At 38.1% G+C, this 22,746-nt stretch overlaps 1 protein-coding gene across 1 annotated transcript in view; it reads left to right on the top strand.

Moving 5' to 3' along the window:
• Nucleotides 1–22,746, top strand: part of Fam135b (family with sequence similarity 135 member B) — a 281,424-nt gene that overhangs the window by 137,336 nt on the left and 121,342 nt on the right. The window contains exon 3 of the mRNA XM_051178560.1: nt 8,855–8,934. Coding sequence (XP_051034517.1) covers nt 8,855–8,934 — 80 coding nt within the window. The remainder of the gene's footprint in view (nt 1–8,854; nt 8,935–22,746) is intronic.

Below are 22,746 nucleotides of genomic sequence, written 5' to 3'. Positions count from 1 at the left end.
ATGGGAGGGGGCTGGGGAGCATGGGAGGGAAGGAGGGAGAGGGAACTGGCATTGATAGGTAAAATAAGAAAAATAATAAATATATACAAAAATTAAAGGATATGACAATTGGTTATGATGGTAATGGGACTGATGCCAATTCCCTTACTGAGGAGAGGCTGCAATGACTGGACTTGAGGGAGTGAGCCTGCAAACATATTCTACGTTGTTGACACTGGTTTATTGCTAGTGCTGGGACTATGGGTAATGGTCCTATGTTTTTGTTATTGATGCTGCTCTTGTCATTGTAATTGATTTATAAACAAATATCTAACATTTTAAAGATGGTTTATGGAGAAACCAAATACCCTATGCTGACAAACAGGAGTGATGCTTCTATACTGTGGTGAGTAGTTGCTGTGACATTTCACATACCCTATAGAGGAGAAGGCATTTATTTATCAACATAACACAACATAGAATAATCCTGGGAGAGTTAACAATTATCTGGGGCCATTGGTTTCTGCACTCCTCTGTGCTTGGTTGTCTTGTTAATTAAGGTGATAAGACCCATCCTTAAATATTTTATGGGTGGAATCCTGAGTGGAATAAGAATGAAAAAAAGCCAGCTGTGCATAAGCATTTTCAACCAATGATGTGTGTACTCTCTTTCATTTCTTCACAGTAGATGGGACCAATTGTTTGCGTTCCTGACCTGGCTTCCATTTAATGATGGACAGTAAACTGTAATTGGAAGTCTAATAAACTATTCCTCCCCCTATTTGTTATAGTGACAGGAATGTAACTAGGACAGTGAACAAGACAGCTATCTTTACAGGATCATTATTGGTTATTGTTCTTACATTTCTTTTTTATTCTTAATAAATTTTATTTGAATTAGAAACAATCTTATTTTATGTATCAATCCCAGTTCCCTCTCTTTCATCCTCTCCTGCACTCCACTGACACCCCATCCCATTTCTCATCCACTCTCCAGGAAGGGTGAGGCCTTCCATCATGGATCAGCAAAATCTGTCAAGCCTAGGCCCTTCCCCATGTATCTAGGCTAAGAGAGTATACCTCCATGGGAAATAGACTCCCAACGTCTGTTTGTGTACTAGGGATACATCCTAGCTCCACTGCCAGAGGCTCCATAGAATGCCTAGTCCTCCTTGCTGACACCCAGGATCAGAAGGCCTGGTTTGGTCCTATGTTGGTTCCCCAACTGTCAGACTGTGGTTCATGAATTCCCACTTGTTCAAGTCAGCTGTTTTGTTTCTCTGGGTTTCTCCAGCCTGGTCTTGACCCCTTTGTTCATCATTTCTTCCTCTCTGAATTGGATCCCAGGAGTTTGGCTCAGTGTTTAGCTGTGGGTGTCTGCTTCTGCTTCCATTAGCTACTGGATGAAGGCTCTAGGATGGCATTTAAGGTAGTCATCAATCTCATTATAGGGGAAGGACATTTAAGGTAACCTCTCTACTATTGCTTAGATTCCTAGTTGGGGTCATCCTTGTAGATTTCTGTACACTTCCTTAATGCCAGATTTCTCTTTAAACATTTACATTTCTTAACTCTTAACTCTTCTGTCCACTCTTCCTACTTTACCAAATGGCTGTTAAAATTTAACTTCACACCAATAGCCCACAAGGGCTCACTTTTCAAATCCTCATCTACAACTACCTGTTGCCATTTCTACAACAGACAACTTGACATGTGAGATATCATTTTATTGTGGTCTCAATTTGCATTCCCAATATAATCCCTACCTTATGCAAACTTGTTTCTTTGTTTTCTATGGGAAGATGTCTCTTCATCTCTTTTGCCTACATTTTGTTGATGTTTCTTAAATTTTTACATTTTCATTTAACTGGAGAATTTTTTGTTTTATTATCATTTTTTAGTTTTATATGCTCTTTACATATTGTGTTTATGGAAAAATTAATTACTGGGCATAACAGGTATAACATTTTCAAATATTTTTTTCATATGAGGGCCAATATGCATTCTGTTTCTTTTGCTGTGTAGCAATTTCTTTAGTGGGTTTCCTCTGGTTTGTGTATTGCCTATTCCTTTGATGGCAGAGTAAAAATTATTGTCAATACTAAATTTGTTTTGATTTGGAGTTTTTCAGTTTTCAGGTATTATGTTTAATTCTCTACTATTCTTGGAGTTACTTTTGTGAATAATGTTAAGTGGGTTTCTGATTTCATTTTTCCCTTCATGAATATACAGTTGCCCAACATTATTTACTGATAACTTTCTTTTTTTTTTCCTCCATGAGTTTTTCATGTCCTTATCAAGAATGATCTGAGCCTGCTCTTTTAGTTTCAACATATTCTACTGGCTAATAACTAGTGTATGTCAGTACCTTTCAGTTCACTATAAATTGTAATATTTTTTGTAAACAGGAAATCTGATGTCTGCAGCTCTTCTCTTTCTCAAGCCTATTTTAACCCTTTAGTATATGGAGTGCTTTATATTTGTTTTTGATTTATTATTTTAATCCCAATGAAAAATGGTATTGAATTATTTCCTGGAATTGTGTTGAGTCTATATACTGTTTTGAGTATGACTGAATGGAAATGTAAGCATATTTCTAGGACTTCATGCTTTTTAGGACTTGTCTCCTCCCTTTGGTGAAATGTTGGTTTCTGTTATTTTTCTGTTTCTGATTATACTTTACTATTAAATTTTGATAGTGCTTTATCCTAGATAATAATCCTTTGTTAGATAATCAATGTGACATGTTGTAGCTACTACAAAATTACCACAATTATTAAATACCAATCTCACTTTCTAGGTGTAATGGTTCCCATGAGCCTCTCCTTACATTTCTTCAACAATTCAATACCTAACTTTGGGCCAGGGAGATGGCTCAGTCAGAAAATGCTTGTCTTGCAAGCATGAGGACCGGAGTTTGATCCTCAGATCTCACACTAAAAGTCCAATTGTGACTGTACTAATTCCAGCACTGGGGAGGGGGAAACTGGTTCCTAGGGCTAAACTGCAAGCCAGCCTAACTTTATCCATGGGTTCCTCCAAAGTAGGCAACCCTGTCTCAAAAATCATGTGAATGACATCTGAGTAATGACTCTCAACAAACACACACATGTGTAGATGCAGCCTCCCTGCATATAAATACCCTCTTACACATATGCTCCATGTGTGTCTCTGTTGAGGGATCCTTATTGGCCATGTATTCAGTTTATTAACATTGATCCCAACAATCATGAGTAAATATCTCCTTTACTCATTCCTGATTGACTCTCATACAGTCCATACACTTCCTTTTATATTACCAGAGACTAAACACAATAAAAGCAATATAGAGCAAACCAACAGCCACCATCAAACTAAATGGAAAGAAACTTTGGAGCACTGATCAATCACAAAACACCACTCTAGAGTGGACATGTTTAATCATAAAGAAACCAACCCAAAGCACAATATTGCCAAATGCAAATGCAGGCTCATTCCCTCCATCTCCATTGCATTCCCAATGTCAGATGCTTTTATTAATCGAAGTCAAATTCATGTCTGTGAATAAGAAAGGGGATGTAACCTTTGAATCTGAAGTTCACTAAAGAGTAACAAGTCTGTGAACCTACAACGATGGAATTCACAAACAATGGATGCAATCTACATGAGAATTGAAAATTTTTCTCTACTGTAGCTTCGATTGTGATTCTCAGTGGCACCTGTCATGCAACAAAGTGATTCATTTTAATGAAATTGCATTTTCTCATGTTGGCTTGTATAGGTCATGCTTTGTATTAAGAGTATAACTGGGGGGGGGGGCTAGGCTCTCCCCCAAATGATATGACAGATTTTTGGTGATCCCCCATGGAAGGACTCACAGTCCTTGGGGAGTGGGTGGGGGGTGGATTGGAGGGATTGATAGGAAGAATGGGAGGATGGAAGTGAGAGGGAAGGGGGGATTGACAGTAAAATGATAGTTTCTATAAAAAGTCTAAGAAGTCTTCTTAGTTCTCTTTTTAGAATATATTTAAAAGCTGTTCTTTTGTTCCTAATGCATTATAGGCTTATATCATTATTTTTAACTTAAAATGATTATTTTTTCATATAATATTTTCTTATTATGGTTTCCCTCCATTTACTCCTCCCAGTTTCTTCTTATCCTCTCTCCCATGTAGATCCACTCCATTTCTGTCTCTCACGAGAAAACAAGAAGACTTTTAAGAGAAAATAATAAAATACAATAGGATAAAACAAAACTCAACACATCCAAATTAAATAAACAAAGGGAAAACAGCCCAAGAAAAGGCAGCTAGAGATGCAGAGACCAACTCATTTGCATGCTCAGGAATCCCATAAAAACACAGAACTACAAAATTGACATTGACATACATTATAAATATGCAAAACCTATAGGGAAGTAAATAAATAAATTATAAATAAGTAAAAGTAATAATTAATACTAAAATTAAAAATAACGCTTAAGCCAAAGCTCTAACATGACATTATGAGACAAGAAACCACCTAAAATGCCATTGATCTCAGCTCATTTTCTGTGGCCAACTAGTGTTGGCCATGCAGGCTACCATTAAGAGTAGTTTGAAAGATAGTCTAACCCTTATCCAAACTAACCAAAAAGCAGAGAGAACATGAAAATGAGTAAAATCAGAAATGAAAAGGGACACATAACAACAGACACTCAGGAAATCCAGAGAATCTTCAGGTTGTACATTGAAAATCTGTACTCCATAAATTCCAATATTTAACAGAAATTGATAAATTTCTGGATAGGTATAACTTACCAAAATTAAATGCAGAACAGATAAGCAATTTAAATATACCTATAACCCCAACTGAAATAGAAGCAGTCATCAAAAAGCCTGCCAACCAAAAAAAAAGCCCAGTGCAGAATTCTACCAGAAATTCAAAGAAGAGCTAATACCAATACTTCTCAAATTGTTCCACACAATAGAATCAGAAGGTTCATTGCCAATTTTTTTTTTTAACGAGGCTACACAAGCCACACAAAGATACAACTAAGAAAGAGAACTACAAACCAATCTCTGTCATGTACATTGATGGAAAAAAATACTCAATAAAATACTGGAAAATCAAATCCAAGAACATATCAGAAAAATCATCTACCATGACCAAGTAGGCTTCATCCCTGGGACTCAGAGATGGTTCAACATACAAAAATCCATCAATGTTATCCACCATATAAACAAACTGAAAAGGAAAATCATATGTTCATCTCACTACATGCTGAAAGAGCCTTTGAGAAAAATCCAACACCACCCCTTCATGATAAAGGTCTTGAAAGATCATAGATAACAGGAATGTAACTAAACACAATAAAAGCAATATAGAGCAAACCAACAGCCACCATCAAACTAAATGGAAAGAAACTTAATATGATTCCTCTAGAATTAGGAACAAGACAAAGCTGTTCACTCTCTCCATATCTCTTCAATATTGTACTTGAAGTTCTAGCTAGAGAAATAAGACAACAAAAGGAGATCAAGGGGATACAAATTGGAAAGGAAGAAGTCAAACTTTCATTATTTGCAGATGATATGATAATTTACATAAATGACTTGAAAAACTCTACCCGGGAAATTCTACAACTGATAAACAAATGCCTTCAGCAAAGTGGCAGGATACAAGATTAACTTATAAAAAAAAAAAAAAATAAGTAGCCATACTATATACAGATGATAATGGGACTGAGAGAAAAATCAGAGAAACATCACCCTTTACAATAGCTAGAAACAACATGAAATATCTTGGGGTAACAGTAATCAAACAAGTGAAAGACTTATACAGCATGAACTTTTCGTCTTTAAATAAAGAAATTAAAGAAGATACAAGAAAATGGAAAGATCTTCAATGCTCTTGGATAGGTAGGATCAACATAGTAAAAATGGCAATCTTGGCAAAAGCAATCTACAGATTCAATGCAATCCCCATCAAAATCCCAGCAAAATTCTTCACTTACCTTGAAAGGATAATACTCAAATTTATGTGGAAAAACGAAAGACCCAGGATAGCCAAAATAATCCTGTATAATAAAGGGACTTCAGGAGGTATCACCATTTCTGACTTCAAGCTCTATTATAGGGCAATAGTCCTGAAAACAGCTTTGTATTGGCACAAAAATAGACAGGTAGACCAATGGAATCCAGTTTGCTTGCCAAGTGAGACTCCCTTGGATAAAACTAAGTTTTCATTTGCAAATGGTTAGCAAAAATGGCTTCTGAGTTAGGGACTGGAGCATATGTCCACTTCTCCTTTCAACTCTAGGACCCTTTTTCGTGTAGACTAGTGCAAGCCCTGTGCATGCTCCATCACTCTCTGTGTGTTGCAATGGTCTTATTTTTAGCAGACCTTGTTTTCTTGGTGTCCTCCATTTCCTCTGATTGTTACTCTGTTTCTGCCTCCTACTTCTTCCTCAGGTTTCCCTGAATAGTGAGGGAAGGGATTTGATGGAGATACTCCATTTAGGCCTTAGTGTTCCTAGGTCACTTATTCTTTGGATATTGTCTGGCTGTATGTCTCTGAATTTGTTCCCATTTGCTGCAGGAAGAAACTTCTCAGATGAAGGCTGGGCAAGGCATTGGTCTATGAGTAAAGCAGAATGTCACTAGGAATCATTTTATTTGCAATTAGTTTACCTAAATAAAAACAGTATTTATGAACTGTAGTATTTAGTTTTCCTCTAGGTCTCTGGGCTATCTAATCTCAGGTCATACAGTGTCAGGTATGAGTTTCATCTTATGGAAAGGGCCTTAAATTAGATGGTTGGTTACTTCTATAAGTTTTATGCCACCATATTACTGGGGTTTTGTAGGTAGAATACTATTATAGATAGAAGGGTTTATATTTGTGTTGGTGTTTACATTTTTCCTTTGGTAGTGTGCAGGGTACTTTCCAGTACTAAGAACATTAGCCACTGAAGTAAAGGTTCCAGGTAAGTACCAGCTCCATTTCTCCATAGTAAATGAGTTGTATATACCTCATAGGTCCATATTTTTCATTTATGTACAAGAGCAATTTGAAGACAAGTTTTTTGTTTGTTTGTTTGTTTTTGTTTTTGTTTCTGGAGACAGAGTTTCTCTGTGTAACAGCCCTGGCTGTTCTGAAACTAGTTTTGTAGACCAGGCTGGCCTTGGCCTTGAACTCACAGAGATCTGCTTGCCTTTGCCTCTTGAGTGCTAGAATTAAAGCAATTAGAATTAAAGCCTGATGTGGGGACAGGTGTTTTTGTTTTTATGTTAACTGGGACATTAAATTTGAGGTTTGTTTTGAAAGACCCCCACTATGCTTATTGCCTGTTTAAATTGCTCTTGCTAATTTGCCAAGGTCAAACTATGAGAAAAGTACAGGAGGGAACCAGGTGCTGCTCTCATCCAACGCAACCAGATATCTGTGGTCTGCAGCTTGGACCAAAGCAAGGTCAGCAGGACAGTGTCCCATATGCTGAGATAGTCATAACTGAATTCTTTGTATTCTTTGTGCCCAACCCGAATAACCAACTGTCCTTGGTTAACTACAACTGCTACGTTTAGATGAAACAATGAAATCCCTGTAACCATACTTCTGCTTCTGTAAGCCGCTTCTTGCCACCCCAACCCTATATAAACTGCCTGAGTTTTTTTTTTTGTTTATAATTATTGTTGTTTATAATTATTGTTTTCTATGAGTGTTCAATTGCTTCAAGAAAACATGTTGAGAAGTTTTTTCCTGCATTGCAAGGTGTTCTCTCTCTCTCTCTCTCTCTCCCTCTCTCTCTCTCTCTCGTGTGTGTGTGTGTGTGTGTGTGTGTGTGTGTATGTATGTAAAACAATTATGGGATCATAAATTTATGAAGGAGTTGTCTGGAACATAGGATGAATTTGAGGGGGTATAAATGATAAAAATACATTAAAAACATTATCCATGTAGGAATTCTCAAAACAAAACAAAATAAAATACCCACAAATGTTGCTGGCACACTTATTCCCTTGTTACCATGGAGTGGAGGCTCCCTATATGATCTCCACTAAAACCAGGGTCATTACCATCTGCTAAGGATGAAAGTCTGGATGGAAGATGGAGATGGAAGTCTGCTCTCAGCTAACAGTCCAGGTGGAATTTTCTTACAACCTAGTAAGTGTACCCTCTGCTGTGGAAGGAGGTCTGACATTTTTATGTGGTACTGGCAGGACACAGACAGCTGCTATCTAAAAGTTTTCTGTTTTGCTATGTTCTTACCTTTTTGTACACTTGTGCATGTGTGTGTGTGTGCACATGTATGTATGTGTATCATATATGTGTTGTCTATGTGTTTATGTGTGTATACATGTGTGTGTGTGTGTGTAATGTGTGTATATGTCTGCGTATTTCCAGTCACTAGTGTTTCTAGTTTGTTGGCTAAGACACTCCCCCCCAGTATTCTGTTTAGGACATAGGAGGTAAACGCAAAAGGTAGGAAAGTCACCTCTATGTCTTTCCTTCACTCCAAGTGCCTGGCCTGTCTATCTCCCCATCCTTGTCTCCTTGTGCTTATTTTGTGCTGATAGAGGTGGGGTTATTTTGTGCTTGGGTGAAAAGTACAGGGAAACATGAGCATTTACTGTTCCATCTTTTAGAGGCAGATGGTCATGCCAGACTGTGTGAAAGAAGGAGATACAATATATACTGTGATCTCAAGTTATGCGATTTCTTGACTCCCACCATGTCCTGTCTCTTACCCTTTCACTGCTACAAAAATGCATTCTTTTTTTTTTTGCTTTCAGGTGAATGCATGGTATCTAGGACCTTTGATGATTTCTATGGTTTTCTGTATTAAGTCTAGATAGCTTTAGAAGACACACTAAGAAGTCATATTGTCATGGCCTGGTCTTTGCTCTTTTCTTAGGTATTACCAGATCCGAGTAAACTTGAAAGTGTCCTCAAGGATCCCCCACAGACTCAGTGCTTCCATCGTTGGGCAGTCAGGTGAGTAGAAACCAGGGCTCCTGCCTCATGGCTAACCCATCAGGTGTTCTTATGTGTCATGGTCTAGCAGAACACAGGGCAGTGTCAAATGTTGGCCAATGTGTTCGGGAAAGGCATAGCCCCTTCTGGAAGTGGCCCTATGTGTACATTATTGTTAAGGAGGTTTAGTTGAATAAAAATCACCCTTAGGACTTGTTGGTAGCTAGAGGAAACTCTTTGCAGCAGGTTGGATGAAGTCACATCGTGGATGAAATAGATGACAAACAGCATCCAACTGGATAGGTAAGGAGAAGCCAGTTGCTATGACTTCAGCGGCCAAGTAAGTGAACAGTTGTGCTGGTACTTTTTAGGCACAATAGAGGTTCTGAATGGCATCAACTATTATACAAAGGCTATCCCGGAAAACCCAGGTCCTACTTTTGATGCTGTAGATCTAAATGGAAATCTAAGGTTTGAGGAGTTTGGTAGAACTCAGTGAGAAATACAGAACCTGTGGACAGGAACTACTTGTGAGAAATTAAAGAGCAGAAGTACAGGGAGGGTTCAAAGCAAATATGGCAGAACCCACAGTCTCGTGAGTCTTAGAAGAAATGGTTGATCCTTCAGGGCAGAGGAAGAAAAGGAAAGAGGACAAGACAGGAAAACTGCATAGCACCTGTTCACTGTTGGAAGTAAGAGTGACCCTGATTATCAGAAACAAGATGTAGAATAATGCTAGTCCCCACCACAGTTTATAAAACCCATTTTGTTTTTATGGTGAGTCAAGCCATGTACACTTGAGATCCTACAAGTGAGCAGTACAGACACAGAGTGAAGGCTTGAGATTATTCTTCTAACTCTAGACTTATAAAGAGAAGGATTCAGCTGGCCAACTGCCCCTTCTGCAAGTCTGAGCTAAGTCATTAATTAAGTCACCATTTCCCTAAGATGTTTCTCTTGTCCATTCCCCTATGTTAGGAATAAATAATGAATCTTAGATGAGAAAGGGGGCTTTATAGCCTCCCAAAATCTACACTTCCCCCATTATAATTTGTGATCTGTTTCCCTCATTCCCAGACTATACTAGATTCCTTCCTTTCCTGCCTTAGTCCATGGAATCCACCAAGACAGCAGGATACTTGGGCCCTGCTTTGCATAAACTGACTGTATGATGCTAAGTAAATGATTAGCACTTTGACTTTATTTTTTCATTTGAAATAGGAAGACAAAAAGTCACTTCCATGGTATCCTTCTCTTTTTGTTGGGATGATATACAACAAATATGTCCTATACAGGTGACAAATACAAGTGTGTTGTAATGGGAACTGCCATTGCTTAAGGGTGCAAGAGTCTGCCTTGTGAGAGGTTGTAAGTCAAAGTGATGAGTCAAGGTCTTGTTCTTAGAGTCAAAGTTCTTGGGAAGAGGTGGCAATGGGTGTGAGCTGATTGATGACAGCCATCTGTAGGCCAATGTGTACTCTTCAGCATGAACTCAGATCTAGTCATTGCTATACCTTCTATGGAGTGAGCAGCCCCAGCTGTGAAGTTCAGAGGCTGCTGAACATGCAGGAGCTTCGGGGATCCATAGAAAAGGCACTGACGGAGATAGCACTGCAAAGAGAAAAAAGCCAACAAGAAATACAACTTCAAGATAAGCTGTTTTCCTTTCTGATCTTGTTTGACAGAGTAATGATTGTCATGTCCTTGAGTTTTGTACTCAAATTTTATTTAGAACAAAAGCCAGCAAATGCTGGGAGAGACTTTATGATCTGTTTATTGGGTGAGAGATATAGTATAAATTTATTTCTCCTTCAAGATAAATTTTCTAATTATGTTGCATTCCTCAGTGTATGTCTACATTGTCTACAAATTCTTCCAAAACTTGCTTCTTAAAACAGTGTCCCATTCTGCTTGATTTTTCAAGTGGGCTGAAGTTGCTTAGCATAAGGATGCATTAGTGTCACCTCAGGCCTCAGCTGGGATGGAACACTCAAGACTTCTTCACTACCAGGTCATATGGCAAGCTCACTGCTTGAAGAATTAGTTAAGCTTTTGCTTCTAGTTGGAGTATTAAACTACTTTACATGGGAGTTCCATTGCCAGGAGATAAGAGAAAGAGAATTCTAAATTGCTTCCTGACTATATGTCCCAATAGTCAAATCTAGGACAAGGCTGTCCATCATTACCTGGAAAGAGAACACAGCCTATCCCTTCCGTAAAACACTCCCTTTAAACCCTGTATGGAGAGGACACTGACAGCCATGATTACAAGCAATTATCGAAACATGCTTTCTATCACTTCTAGGTATTTCTACGTGGAAAAAAAGTAAATGTAAATGTGTTTTAAAAGCAACGTAGGAAGAAACTAAAAAACAAAACAAAACAAAAACCCAGGAATGTCAAAGTGAGGCCAAAGGTGTCTTTAACTCCCATTAATTGACTTGTTTTGTTGTTGCAATTTATTTAATATGTTCTTTTGTTCCAATTGTATTTAATGTGTCCATAAACAAAGCTTACTGAGTCTAGTGAAGCAGGAATTAATAGAACGGAGTGCCATATACACATTCCCATTTTCCAAGCATTGTGAAATCAGAAGTTGATCCAGTAATTAACTTTCTAGTGCCTCATCTATAAGTTGGCATCAAAGGATGGTACTTACCTCACACACTTGTGGTATGGATCAAATGAATTTTCTGAGGCATGTAGGTATAAAGTTGTTCATCACAGAGAACACTTAGGATAATTTTGCAGTAGGCTAAGTGTGGCTATAATGTGTAGTGTAGCTGTGTAGATAGAATTTTCTGTCTTGCCTGGTCCTGCAACCCTTCAGTCCCATATAAGCACAAAGAGGCCTATTTCTCAGGCTTATTATCAACAAACACATACAACATAAATTAATCCCCATTTCTTATTTATGTTTAGTTATATGGCTTGATACCTTTTCTCAGTAAGGAATTCTCATCTTACTTACTCTGCCTCAGGCTTATAACTGTCTCTGCCTTTCCTCTTCTCAGAATTCTCATAGTCTGATAGATCCACCTATACTTTCTGCCTAGCTACTGGCCAATCAGTGTTTTATTAAACCAATACAAGTGACAAATCTTAACAGTGTATAAAAGCATTATCTCATATCATAGCTGTTTACCTACAATATTCTGCTTTCTGTAGAATCTTGGTCATACTTTTAGATATAGGTGTTTGCAACAGATGGTCTCAAAATCATCTCACAAAATAAAAGTGACAAGAGTAATACAGTACAGGCAGAGTTTGCTGAACCCTGATGGAGCAAATAGCTAAGCAGGAACAGGGCAGCTAGGTAGAGGAAGAGATTCATAGTGGGACCTGGAAGGTTAAGAAACTAGCCCTAGATGAGAGTATGCAAGGATGATCAGTCAGAGGCCATAGTATGACACCAATCTCTGGAACCTAAATGGGGTCCTGATTCTTCATGTCCATATAGATTAGATATAGTGTACTGATGAGAACTGGGACTGCAGAAGAAAAAGTCAGACTGGCTGGATTTGTGCCGCATGATAGACAGAAGTGTCTGAAATGCACAGAAAGATGAAGGGAGATACCTTGATCATGTGAACCCAGTGCTGTTCAAATGCAAGATGTTCTCAGTGATTAAACAATGGGGATGTCTACTCTCTCCTTGCAGCATGTTAGTAAATGTTACATGGAAACACATTTCCATTATTCATATGGCTTTGATGGAGGCTCTATAGGTACGGAAAAGGCACATTGATTTTTTCAAGATTGATTTCCATGGTTATTCCATGGTTAGACCCTATATAGCAAATTCCATGTGCACATTCTGCATGTCCTTGCATTAACTGTCATAATACTTTCTAAAAGGTAATTTTGGTAAATTGTTCTCTGGAAATGAGAGATTTATTCTCATCATGATTAGCTAAACATGTCCTTGGGTAGATTGTGACAAGCTCTGAGCTCCTACTGGTTAGGATCAGTCCTTCCCTAGGGCATTCTAAAAGAACCCAATTTCAGAGAAGGGATGGGTACTTGATTTGATGACAACTGTAATTGGATTAGACTTGCTGAGAGGCATGAGTATAAGGTACAGAGAGGGCTATCTCTGTGTGAATTTAGAAACACTAGAAAGTTCAGGGTTTATGCCCTGAGATGGTAAGGGCCTCAGTGCACACAAAAGTTTGACCACCAGATAAGTTTCAAACAAGTGACAGCCCCAAATATCTTGAGCCATCTTTATTTACACTTCAAAAATAAACATGTTTTTTCCACCCTCCAGTGTTAACCTCAGGCAGAAACAAACATGTTTTCCCAACTTTTAAATCAAAATGACTTTTAAATAAAAAACAACAATGCTCTGCATTTTGCCAGCTTGACCAAATATCAAGCTATACACATCGTGTCCTTAAAAAGCTAAAAGGTGATAGACATAGACATACATTCTCAAGAACAATGATATCATTCAAAACTTAACAAAGCATATCTACAGAAATAGGGGGCATTTGCCATAGCTGCTTTCATATCCTGCAAAAGGGTCCTGCATGCCTAAGACTCTCTATATAAAGTGTGAACTTTGATATGGCACTCCTTTTCCACTGTTCTTAAAATTAAGAGGCGTAGTCAATGTCCCCTGTGTTGTTTTCTTGTATGTGCCATTAACTTTTATTGTCTGAGATACTGTCAGCACTGAATCAGGAAAGTTCCCAGGACCTGGAGTGAGAGCTGGTATTTCCAGATAAGAACCTAAGAAGCATCAGTTCCTAAAGAATTTTAGGGGAAAATATTGGAGAAAAAAACTGGGCTTTCTGGGATTGATCAAATCTGTCTCATGTGTGACTATCAAAGTGCAACTAAAAACTGCCAAGTGAATCACTAACATTATGAAATGTCCCAGCAGTATTTGTCACTGTCTCAAGGTCCACTTGTCCTTGCCTAATAAGAGAACATCTCCATGGGTTTTGCCTCACAGAGACCCTTTGGACAAGCATTCATATGCTGAAAGTAGGCCTCATGGCTCCTAACAGAAAAGTCCAGCCCTGGCATTAGGGTCTTGATTACCACCAGGATTACCACCAGATATGAGATTAGGGATTACAGGTGGTTGTAAAGGGCATCCATCAACTGTCATAAAACCTAAAAGAAAATAAAGCCTTGCCATTTTATCTTCTGTTTTACTTTTAATGTAGTTAAAACGGGGAAATCACTAGATGAAAGGATCTAGCTATTTGAGAGGCAGACTGTACATACTGTAGTCAGGCACTGAATTTACTCACATTAAAATTCTACTCACCTGTCTCAAAATCTTCAATGTCCAAGTCAGGTATAAGGTTGCTAAGGATATGAGAGGTTTTTTTGTTTGTTTGTTTGTTTTTGGTTTTGTTTTTGGATGTTTTGGATGGGGCTATTGTAGCATGATTTTAGTCTATTATCAAAGACGACTCTTATCATGGGTCATGAATGGAGCAAACACAAGTGTTGAAATATGAATCAAGTGTGAGATATTGGGAACTGCAATGTGAGTGAAGAGGCAAATGTTGCCATAAATTCCTTAAGATGCCATCCATCTCAGTGCCAGGCTGTGCAGTTTTGTCTTATCCTTTCAGTGTGCCTTGCCCCATGGCTAGCTAGCTAAGCACACTGGCAATGGAATACACCCTGGAAGCCATGCTTTTTCTCTTATGTAATGGGGACTCTAGGACATGGCATGCAGGTATTTTTAATTAATTTTAAGTAGCATTTATATACATATAAATGTCTATTGTAATAGTCATGGTCCTAGAGGAATAGAGCAATAGAACATATATGTATTACAAAGTGAATTTATTAGATTAGCTTGCATAATGCATGCTGGGTAGTTCAACAATTGCTGTCTGTACACTAGAGCAGCTAAAAACTACTAGAATTTGGTAGCTGCCCATCCACAAATTTAAATGGTGCCTCAGCAGTTCCAGTATGTATAAAGGCAAGGACGATTCCAGGAGATCCATGGCTCTAGAGTCTACTTTGTTAGTCTCAAAGGATGCTTACTGGTATCCACTATAAGTGGCATATGGCAACAGTAGAACAGTCACACTGCAGATTCACTCAATATTAGGGAGTAAGCAGACAAAAATAACCTGGCTTTCCTCTCAGAACTCTTTCTATCTGGGCTGACACCACACTTGACCTTTCTGCTCTCAATTAATATTCCCAGGAAATGCCCCACAGCTCCAACCAGAGACACTTTATTTACTTGAGTGCAGATCCAGTAATCTGCCAACCAAGTTTAAATTTCATATCTATACATACAAATTTCTAAGTGTGTGTGTGCGTTTTGTGCACACATGCGTGTGTTCACATGTGTGTAGAAGGGACTGATCATAGATTATCTTTCTTATTCCTAAAATACCATTTGAGTCTATAAGATCAAAGCAATATTTTTCTGTGTACAACAAATTTCTCAGATCTTAGAAATCAGGAACTATGAACAATAAAGAGAGGGAAGAATGGATATTAATTGAAATGTGAGTGTTAAGGATTCCTGGAAAGGAGCGTAGATATGAGACATTTAAAGGTCTAATCATGCTATTTCGAAGCATCTCTCTGTCTTGGTCTCTCTCTCTCTCTTTTTCATTCAGGGTCTCAATTAACATGCCCATGAATATGGAGGGATGCTAAGGACAATTAGCTTTAGATATATACCACCATAAATGGTTCTGTTTAATAAATTCTCTTAATAAATTCTGTTTCTTCCTCCTTTTGAGATGGTAAAGAAAAACAAAATGTCATTTCCCTTAGAGACTGATCAATTATGCAGACGTGGTCGAAAGGAAGGTAGGTGCCTATCAAAGTGATTTGGGCCTTTAGAAAATGATTAGATTAAGAACAAGCATCTGCCAGTGTCTGCTCATCAAAGCAAATAGAAAGATAGCAGAGTAAATTGTGGAAATGTATAAAATTCACCATGATTAGTTTTCATAATGTTTTGAGAGATAATTTCTAATTTCACTAAGTGGAAGCACTTAAGAGTTTCAACATGTAGGGGCAGGGAGAGACAGCTATTTCTCAAATGAATCAACCTAATTTCTTTTAATGGTCCATTAAAGAGCACCTAAATATCAAATATGCCTATTTTCATGAAGAATGCTAAGCAGGTAAAGCACTCTGTCTCTCAGGCTCTGATCCAGCTAGGGCCGAGGACATACAGTTCAGGATTAACAGAATGGCTGCCTTCCTGAAGCCCTGAAAATTCAGAGAGGCATTACAATCCATTAACATACCATCCTTTCATCATCAGCTAAGTCACACTGGCAATTTGAGGATGAGAATGGCCTAAGCTTCCTTACCTCTGCCCTAAGCATTGTTAGAACCATCTCTAGCAGCTTTCCTAGCACTCAGCTTCCTTTGGTCAAGTTAGCACCTCTCTGTGCTCTGTTTTTGACATCTTAAAGCTGAATGGGGTCAGGGTCTGTTTCAGGAGTTTTCATTACATCATTTGTCTCTCCTTGGCTTTGATTGACAACTTCCCTTGCTCCTGATGCCATTTTGAACATCATTTCCTTCCTTTCCAGTGTTCCCTTTTGCTTCACTAGGTGCCTGTGTTGTCCTGTAACCAGCCTATATAAGGGTGATCATCCTGTAAACATGAATGGTTCTCACTATTGCGGTAAATAAGGATCAGGATAAACAAGTAGGCCAAATAGATGTTTATTCAGGGAGAAATGACTTACAACCTAGACAGATGAACACCAGGAAATTCAACCCGATCCTCTCCTGTCCGAGTCACGCCAGCAAGAGAGCGCCTTCCTGGCCCCCTCCCATCTCCTTCCTCAGGTCACCTCCGCCCATCGCTCCACCCCCCAATGGGCGTGGTCAGTGCTACAGAAGGACTACCTCACTACAATTTGGGGTGGAGCGATGCTACAGAAGGACTACCTCACTACATCTCACCATAGTGTCCCTCAAACAATTTTTAAAAGCAGCCTTGGTCCCTCCCACGTACACCCCATCTACCCTATTGTAGCTTGTTTTCTATCACTAGAAGCCATGTCTTCACTTCTTTGGAGGACTATCCACATGCCATAGAATTCATTCTAAGAACTGATCTTTCCAGGAAATTGGAATCTTTCTTCCTCACTTCATAAATACAAGTTCTGCCATGGGTCAGTAGTTATTAATGAAGATTATTGGAGGCTTATCTCCCCTGTTTCTAGAAAGGAAAGATCAAAATATGACATGAAACACCTTTTAGATGTCTGCAGGGTATGCCAGGCTTGTGTTTCTCTCTTCCTACACAGCTTCCCACTGCTCCTGTGACTTCACTGAGGGCAAACCATAAATAAATTACTGATGCATGTATCCTTGTCTACTTCTTTACCAACAGTGTCTGAAAACATCTAGGCTCAAAGGGCTGGGAGTTTGCAGGTCCGGCTCAGCTGACTCAATCCAATCCTGTACCCTGGCTTTAGTGTAGCTCTCTATCTGTAAAATAATCATTAGGGAAGATCCCGGAGAGCCAAAGAACAATAAAGTTGGTATGTGTAGTTGATATATTTTATTTGAGCCCAAATATTTGTATGCATATACTAAGATATCATACCACCTTCTTACCTCATCAAAAAGGGATAATTTCTATCTTCAGTACAGTTGCTGTCAATTCCCTTCCAGTGTGTGTTGAACCTCAAATTTCTAGTTTTTCAAAATTGGATGTGTATTAGACACTGTAAATATATAATGCAGTGAGGCTGGGTCATCTGCTATGAATGGGAAGTAAAGTGATCAGTGTGAGAGATGGGGTTCAGGAAGAGAGGCAGAGGGCCCAAGGAGTCAAAAAATGGTCCACCTGGGAAGTTTCTTTCTTCAAGAATCTGTTTTATGTGATGCACATCTGGTTCTGGTATACAAGGTCAGCGGTGAAACCTCCCTCTGTTTGAAAATCAGTCTCTCTGACATCAGATGCCCCTGTTCTGTCCATGTACTCAAAGTTGAAGGCTCCAAATCCCCTAGAAGACCTGACCCTCACCCATGTACTATCACCCATACTTGAATGGGAAAAGGCTACACATGCCACACCACATTTAACAAAGAAACCTACAAAGAAATACTGGGAAGTGGGCAGGGTTCTGGAAGCCTTTATCTTGAGATTAAGCGCAAGGCTTCAGAGACTTACTTCAGTGAAGGGAGAACAATCAAGGACAAAGGCTCTGGAAACAAGTGGCCTTGAACTCATTATTCTCCCTGGACCTCGTTTTACATCTTGTACAATGTTATCAACATTATTCTCTATAAGTGTAGTAGTACATACGGCACCAAATCCTAAGCCCTTAATTAGTGCTGACTACTGATAATTTTAGGAACACGAATTGATGAGAATAAAAAAACAGTAGCTTCATGGACCAAAGTATTAAACAGATTGGTTTTTTTCTGTTTTTGAGGGTCTCCTGTAGCTCAGGTACTTTGTCTTTGAGAACTCTGAACCTCTATGTGCCCAGCTGTGGGTACCATTGGCAATGAGAAACATTCTATTTTGTAAGATTCCAGCAGAGAATTCCCTGGGATGCTTGATGGTGGCTAGTGAAATTGTGTGCCTATCCAAGGAATCATGTGAATTTTATAGACATAAATCTATACTTAGTGACCAGGCAAGTCACATAAGCTTTCCAGACACTTCTGTTTCTTGAAAGATAAGGTAATAAAGACACTCTTGTTTTCATATAGAATGCCTTTGATTCATTGTCCAGTAAAAATTAGGAACATATTACTTCAGGAAATTAAATGGACCCTACTCTCCCCCATAGAGACGTAACAATGTGAACAAGAAGCAGTTCAAATGACAGCAGGGTTGCCCTAAAGAGTGCAATTGAGAGATTAGGGTTCCCACAGTCTGGCTTTCATTCTATTTGCACATTTTCCCCTCTTGTTGATGGCAGTCAAAGAAAGGACATGGCTTTGTGTCAAAGCTCAGAAATTGAAACTAGCTAAACACACCTCTTGTACTTTCTTATATCCACAGGACTTTCAGAAGTTCCCAAATTATGCTTCTCTTGTCTCAGCTAATTATAAACACCTCAGAAACAGTAGGGAAGGGTATTCTTTGAAGCTGTTGCTTTTACTTGGGATGCTTTTAAAGTAAGAGTATACATTTGGTTTTCTTTGTGTTTAGTTTTGGTATTATGATCTCACTTTAGCCCAGTAATTTATTTTTGAAGGTTTCAACCCAAGGCACATACATTCTTGGGGATATTGTGAAACCTACATGCCTAAAGCATCCAGCTTGTGAGGTCAGCTCCTTTTTGATGTGGTACTATGTCCTTACTGTGCTGCTGGAGGTGGATGAGTTTTAAGACAATGATTCTTATCTGGTTCGAGGTGGACAAAGTTTCATACAGAAACCATGTTGGTATTCAGACAGGTAGTGTCAGTTATATTGAGTCCATGCTAAATATATTATTATTCTCCTGCTTCTTCTCTCCTTTTCCTCCTCCCTCACTCATCTCCTTCTTCCTTTCTTTTTCCTCCTGTCCTCACTTTTCCCTACCTTCTTCCTTTTCCTGTTCTCCTCTCCTGCTCTTCCTCCTCATTCCTCCCCAAAATGACTGTAAAAGCAGTAGCTAATGCTTCTACAATGTTTCTCTTCCCCAGATACTTTCTGCATTCTTTGTATTTATCATGCATTGATTAACAATGGGAATTTGTTGTGAGAAATGAATCATTAGGTGATTTTTTTGTCCTTATGTAAACATCAAAGAATTGTATGTTATAATCTCTGGGTACCATCATCACATATGGGATCTATCCTTGATTTAAATGTCTTTAGATCATGTATAAAAGTGTATGTGATAGGTACTATTATCAACTTCATTGTACAGTGAAAATACTGATACATTCATGGTCGATTGTGAGACAGGATTCTAACTTAGAAGTCTGGGTCAAATCATAGCAGAGCTGTTACTTCTTGTCTACCCTAGACCAGTTGGGATCAATTTTCAAGCTACAGTGTCCACCACACCACCTGCTTTCTTTCTCCCTCTGAGTCATGTGTATTCCTCTTCATTGGGTTCACTCCCAGGTCAGTGCTTCTGAACGTGGATATCCCTTTACCTGTACCTTGATTGCCTTCCTGGCATTTATTTAGTGTTCCCTCAGTTAATGCAGGTTTGGTTCAAATGTGCCTTCCTCAGAGAGAGGCATTCTTGCATGGGATTTTTTAAAAATGTATCCCTGCTTACCTGTTTCTTTTATCTTATTCTGTTCTCCAGAACATTGCAGCTAATTTTAGTATATATCCATTTACTTAATGTCTGCATTTCCTCTTGAATTTAATTATAATGCTGCATTCAATAAATCACGACCATTTTAAACATGGAGGAACCAGGGTTAGTATGTATATCTGAGTAAATATAAATCTTCCAAATATATAAATCATCCCAAAAAATGGGATGTTACATCATGTAAAGCTGTGATATAAAGACTCTTATCATAGATAATGGTAAGTTCCTGCTCTATAGACATCAAGTCAAGCTACCAATTCAAACCAAAGGGAGCTAGTCCTGCCCATGAGTCATATAAAGAAATCAGTTAGCTTTTGTTGACTTACTTTGGTAATGACTAATGATTGTCCATTAGTCATGGTTACAGCATCCAAAGATGTTTTCTGGTGTGTGCACAAACATCTTGGCTTTGGGCTTGATGGGCTATTGAGTCATACCATCATCCAGGAAATGTGGAGTCTCTCCTGTTCCTGATGTCATCAATTTACTTAAGTTTCCTGGTTTTATTGGTTGATTTGAACCTTATGTGCAGAGTGAAGGATTTAGATTTTTAAGTTATTGACAAAGGAGAGGGGCTATGTAGAAAAAATACCCATGTCTTCCAACAAGCAGAATATAGGCCAAGTTAACCCTGTGTTATAGTTATAGGCAAAGAATTCCTCAGAAGATTCACTTGCCTATATTCAGAAATGAGTAGAGTCTGACTCAAAAACTTAGACAGCAAAGGGAACAGATACAATATGAATGCAGTGAGGCCAAGCTTCTGATCTCACTGAATCACCCATATCTGCAAGTGTTATTTGACTTGATGCTTTTAGAAAAACAAAGGACCTGCTGTTATAATGCATATGTCAGAGTTGTTATCAAGGCTGAGAAAATGCCTTAATATATGGTTTAGCTTTGTGACCTCAAAATGAAGAGTCTTAACTAAAAGCAAGTGAACCCATGGGACTTAGTGTATTTTTTGTCTCTCTGTTTTACTTACATAGTCCCCTCAAAGTCCACTGAAGTTAATTTGTATATTCATGAGCAGCATTGTAAACATTCTGTCCTTGGGGCCTGACATGGTATTTTATGACAGAGTTGATGAAATACTATAAAGATGGGCACATGCTTTAATAGGTAACAGAGTAAGGAGCCCTGTTGTAGTACTCTATATCAATGTAGTAAGGAAGGTGTATGCATGTCTTGTTTATTCTTGCAGCACATATGAGGTTCATGAGCCAGTTAGCTTATGATTTGCTGACAAACCCAGAACTATGAACCTGTACCTCACCTGAAACTCTCACTTGCCCCCTGTCCATACAGAGCAGAGTTTCAGTCTTTTTAGTGAGTCCTTTCTCCTCTCTTTTGGACCACTTGCCTCCAAGTGGAAGCCCAAGGGAAGGCTCTAGTTTCCTGTGCTCAACCTTCTAGAAAAACAATACCCCCTTCCCTTAACACACACTACACTGACCTGAAAAAAGTCCTCAATAGTTTTGTGGATGAACTTCTAGAGCATTGCACATAATGGGACATTCTAATTTCACTTTTAAATGTTCAATAATGCAAGAAATAGGAGATTTATGCTGTTATTTTAGCAAGGATTTGTACATGCTGATTGTTGTAAAATTCAACTAGTCTCTGGCTAGATGCAAACCCTAATTCAACCTCTTTGAAATGGCATCCAATTTGGTGGATATCTAGTTTATTTTTTGTCTACTCATTTCACAATTTTAGGTATTTTTAGCTGTTCCTTTTACATATTATGAATTGAGGATAAGAATAATTTTATTCTGCATATGAACATTGTGCCTCCCCTGAACCATTTACTTAAGAAGCTATCTTTTCTTTGGCCACTTGTCACATCTTTGTAGAGTCAAATGATAGATAAGCAATACTGATTTATTTCTGGGCTTCCAACTTGGTTATGCTATTTGGCAGGCTATTTAGATGCCTATATCTTTGTGTGTTTTTTGATGTCAGACACAGTAATGGTTTTAAAATTCTTTTACTAAAGATTTCCTTCAATAGATATAATTGCTTGTAGTTTTATATGAATTTTAATACATTAAGGTGAAAAATGGATTCCAGAATTGAGATAAGGATTGTACTAAGTTTTTGCATTATTTTGTACAGTACTGTATGTGTGTTTTAATGACTATTAATTCTTCCAACTTATGACAATGGAATATCTTTCCTTTTATGTTTGTTATCTTCAATTTTAGTCTTCCGTGTTTTATAGAAGATAGACCATTTATACCCTCGGTTAAATTTATTGTTGAATATTTTATTGTTTTGGTAGGAATTGTTAATGACATTGCTTTATTAATGCCTTTTTCAACATGTTATCATTGTTTTTTTGAGGCACAATTTATTTATGAATTTTGATTTTTATAAACTGAACTTTTGCTTTGTTAGTTTTAACAAACTTAGAGTTGCTTATATAAAATCACAACATCTACTAAGGAAGACTATTTTTTACCTATTTCTTTTCTGATTGTTTATATTAAAATTTCCTTATGACTAGCTTGCAAATTAACCAGATATAAAGTCTATACATCTTAATATATCTAATTTTTGGCATATATTCTGTACGTATCTTGTAACTAGC

This window comes from Phodopus roborovskii, unplaced genomic scaffold, assembly GCF_943737965.1.
Source record: "Phodopus roborovskii unplaced genomic scaffold, PHOROB, whole genome shotgun sequence".
Taxonomy (NCBI): Eukaryota; Metazoa; Chordata; class Mammalia; order Rodentia; family Cricetidae; genus Phodopus; species Phodopus roborovskii.
This window is presented reverse-complemented; position numbering and strand designations above follow the sequence as displayed.